We start from the raw sequence: 2,967 nt of genomic DNA, 5'->3' as shown, positions 1-2,967 counted from the left end.
AATGACAAAAAAAAGGGCAAACACAATCAACACAAAATTCTACCAAATAAGATCACCACACAAAAATCCTAATTCAAAATTTTAACACTAAATATTTTCTCTCTGATTAGTTTGCTGAAATACAAATTAGACAGCCATATTTATACCAAATCTTGGTCTAACTTAAAGACAAAAAAAAAACTAATAAATAATTACAAAGTTATTATAATTATAAAGATTCCTATACTTAATTAAATAAAACAAAATTATTAAACATAATATTTAATTTCCTAAACTAAATAGAAAAGAAAATTATTAAAGAAAATAATTTTCCTTGTAACCTCCTACATCACTATGATTATGCTCTTATGCTCCTGCAGCTGTAGGCATTGCATAACAAGAAACTACAAATTTTCAACCACAAGATTCCCTGAAATAGGCACATTAGTCATTCATTACTTATAATTCTCGCAATAACAGCATCAACATACCATCAATCTAATTCATCACCATCCTCATCAGTTTCACTCCATTTATCTTCAAAATCAAAATCAAACTCTTTGTCCTCAAAACCATTTGTAGGAGATTCTAGATTAAGTTGTTCTATCAACTTGTCATCCGGGATCCCTGCCAGCTTCCTATTTATAATTGCTTCGAAAATCAATGGCAGTGACTCATCTTCACCTTCGTAGTACTTCTCCACCAGCCTTTTTATCTCTGCAACCCATATAATCTCACACTTCAGTTTTTGACAACATGACTTTCAATCCACAAACCCAAAACAAATGGCCATGCATTCCGTTCTCAAAAGGTCACAAATTTGCAACATTGAACACACAAAAGAGTCGTTCTTTTTCAAAATCACCGATGAAAATTAAACTGAAAATGCAAAAACAAAAGATTACAAACCTAACAAAATTCAGCCTAAAAGTCCAATCTTTATATTTTTGAAACTAAAACAAGGAGATATTTTCATGCACATACAATTACAGTCCAAATTTTTTTTCCACAAAAAGCAAAACCCATTTTCAATTTCACCCTACCTTGAGTGCTGAGCTCATCAGCATCTTCAATGGAGCCATTCGACTTCTGGGTCAATCTTGCTTCACAGGATGAGTCACACTCAGAAGAGTAGAACCTGCTGAGTCTAGAACGAGTGGAGACAGTGAGTTGAGCAAGTGATGGCCTAGGGTTAGGGTTTAATCTGGGAGGAGATAGAAGGAGCTTTCGCGTGCAGACAGAGAGCTTTGTCAGCAGAGCTCTCTTCATGGTGGGTATTTTGGAGCCAAAATAAATTAGGGCTTTCAGGCAAATTTAGGGGTTTTTGAAAATATATGACTCTAGTATTGCGGGTCTTAAATCTTGGGCTAGCTTCAATTTCGAAAATTTGGGTCCTATACCTCACAAAGCTACGTGAGAGCTGGCATGAAAGCCCAGCCTCACACAAATAACATTATATCTTTTTCTTCTCTCTATTTTTTTTTTCATTGCATTTTTCAACCGAGTATAAGTGCATTGTTTGTTTTTGTGGCTCAAATGGTGTTTTTTAAAAGTTTGAGTTTTTTTAAAAAAAATAATTTTTTAGATTTTTAGATTTTTTCAATATATTTTGTCGTTAAAAATAAATTTTTAAAAATAAATAAATATATATATATTATTTTAATGTATTTCTAAATAAAAAAAATTATTACTATAATATTGGCCAACAAAAAAATGATCAACAATTATTTTTTCTGCGTGAATATTTTATTGGTGTTTTTATTGATATTTAAATCACTAACTAAATTATCAATGGACATGAAATCTATAATGATACACTCACAAATGATATATATATATATATATATATATATATATATATATATGTATATGTATATGTATATGTATATGGAAACATAGCTTAGATGCTGAAAAAATATTTCATTAGTGATAATAAATTTTCTGGTTGTGCAAATGAACTTGATTTTGAAATAGTAAATTTTTTTCTTGATTGAGACATAAGTTGTGGTTTAGATTAGATTATTTATCTACAGATCAAATCTAAACTTTTAAAACTTTCAAAATAATTTCTATGCATTACTAGCATGTTTTCATGAAGAAAAAATAAATTGTAAATAGATTGACTCGTATAACCCAATCTACTTGATAAATTTAAAGATAATCTGGAAAATTGAAAAAAAACATAATTTGATTAAAAAAATTTAAAAATAATATTTTTAAAAAGCATATCAAGACAATATTGAATCAATCTAGTTGAAGAATTAAATTGAAAAAAATAATAAATAATAAATTAAAAAAACATGAGTCAATTTAGATTAATCTAGTAAACTTTGATAATAAAACTGGAATAACCTAATAGAAAATAAATTAAAATAACTTATAAAGTCTATTTTTTAACTAACCCAATGATGAAATTAAAAATAAATTAAGAAAATAACAAAAAAAAAAATCAAGTCAACTAAGTTAACACACCAAACCCTTAACTTAAATCATGAAGCTGAAATAGTCTCATAGTAAATAAATTAAAATAAATTATAAAATTTAATTTTTAATTAACTCAAATATTAAAAAATAACATTAAAAAAATTATTTATAAAAAAAACTAATAAAAACTCGAGTTAACTAGATAAGCCGTAAAACATTCGATCCAATGCATAAAACTTGAATAACTTCATGAAAAAACATAGAATAGAACCGTAAAGATTAATTTATAGTTAATTTAACATTAAAAAATAAATTAAAGAATATATTATTATAATAAATAATATTTTGTGATTACCTAGTTAGAATATCTTTCCCTTCTCAATCAGTTTTTGTTAACGAGGAACATCATTAATTAAGTGCAGCAATTTTTTTTTTTGTTTTTTTTTTTTTTGTGAAGCAATTTTGTATGTACATGTGCAGGTGTTAAAACATATTTATCAACTATTTAATCACATGTCATCGCAGGTTAATTAAAAGAAATAAAAATTATTGAAACTACATCTT

General features: G+C 26.8%; 1 protein-coding gene across 4 annotated transcripts in view; it reads right to left on the bottom strand.

The window, feature by feature from the left end:
* LOC105135803 (uncharacterized) overlaps positions 1 to 1,310 on the bottom strand; it is a 2,028-nt gene extending 718 nt beyond the window's left edge. For 3 of the 4 annotated variants that reach the window (XM_011040845.1, XM_011040846.1, XM_011040847.1), the window contains exons 1-2: positions 1,023 to 1,310; positions 471 to 696 (exon numbers count right to left, since the gene is read on the bottom strand). In XM_011040845.1, the coding sequence (XP_011039147.1) occupies positions 473 to 696; positions 1,023 to 1,248 (450 nt within the window). In that variant the 5' untranslated portion in view covers positions 1,249 to 1,310 and the 3' untranslated portion in view covers positions 471 to 472. Of the gene's footprint in view, positions 1 to 390; positions 697 to 1,022 lie in introns of those variants that run through there. The other variant, XM_011040844.1, reaches the window with a different exon arrangement.
* Between the last annotated feature and the right edge of the window lie 1,657 nt (positions 1,311 to 2,967).

The sequence above is a fragment of the Populus euphratica genome, unplaced genomic scaffold (genome assembly GCF_000495115.2).
Source record: "Populus euphratica unplaced genomic scaffold, PopEup_1.0 scaffold221.1, whole genome shotgun sequence".
NCBI lineage: Eukaryota > Viridiplantae > Streptophyta > Magnoliopsida > Malpighiales > Salicaceae > Populus > Populus euphratica.
Note: the sequence above shows the minus strand (reverse complement) of the source record. Positions and strands in the feature narration are given on the sequence as shown.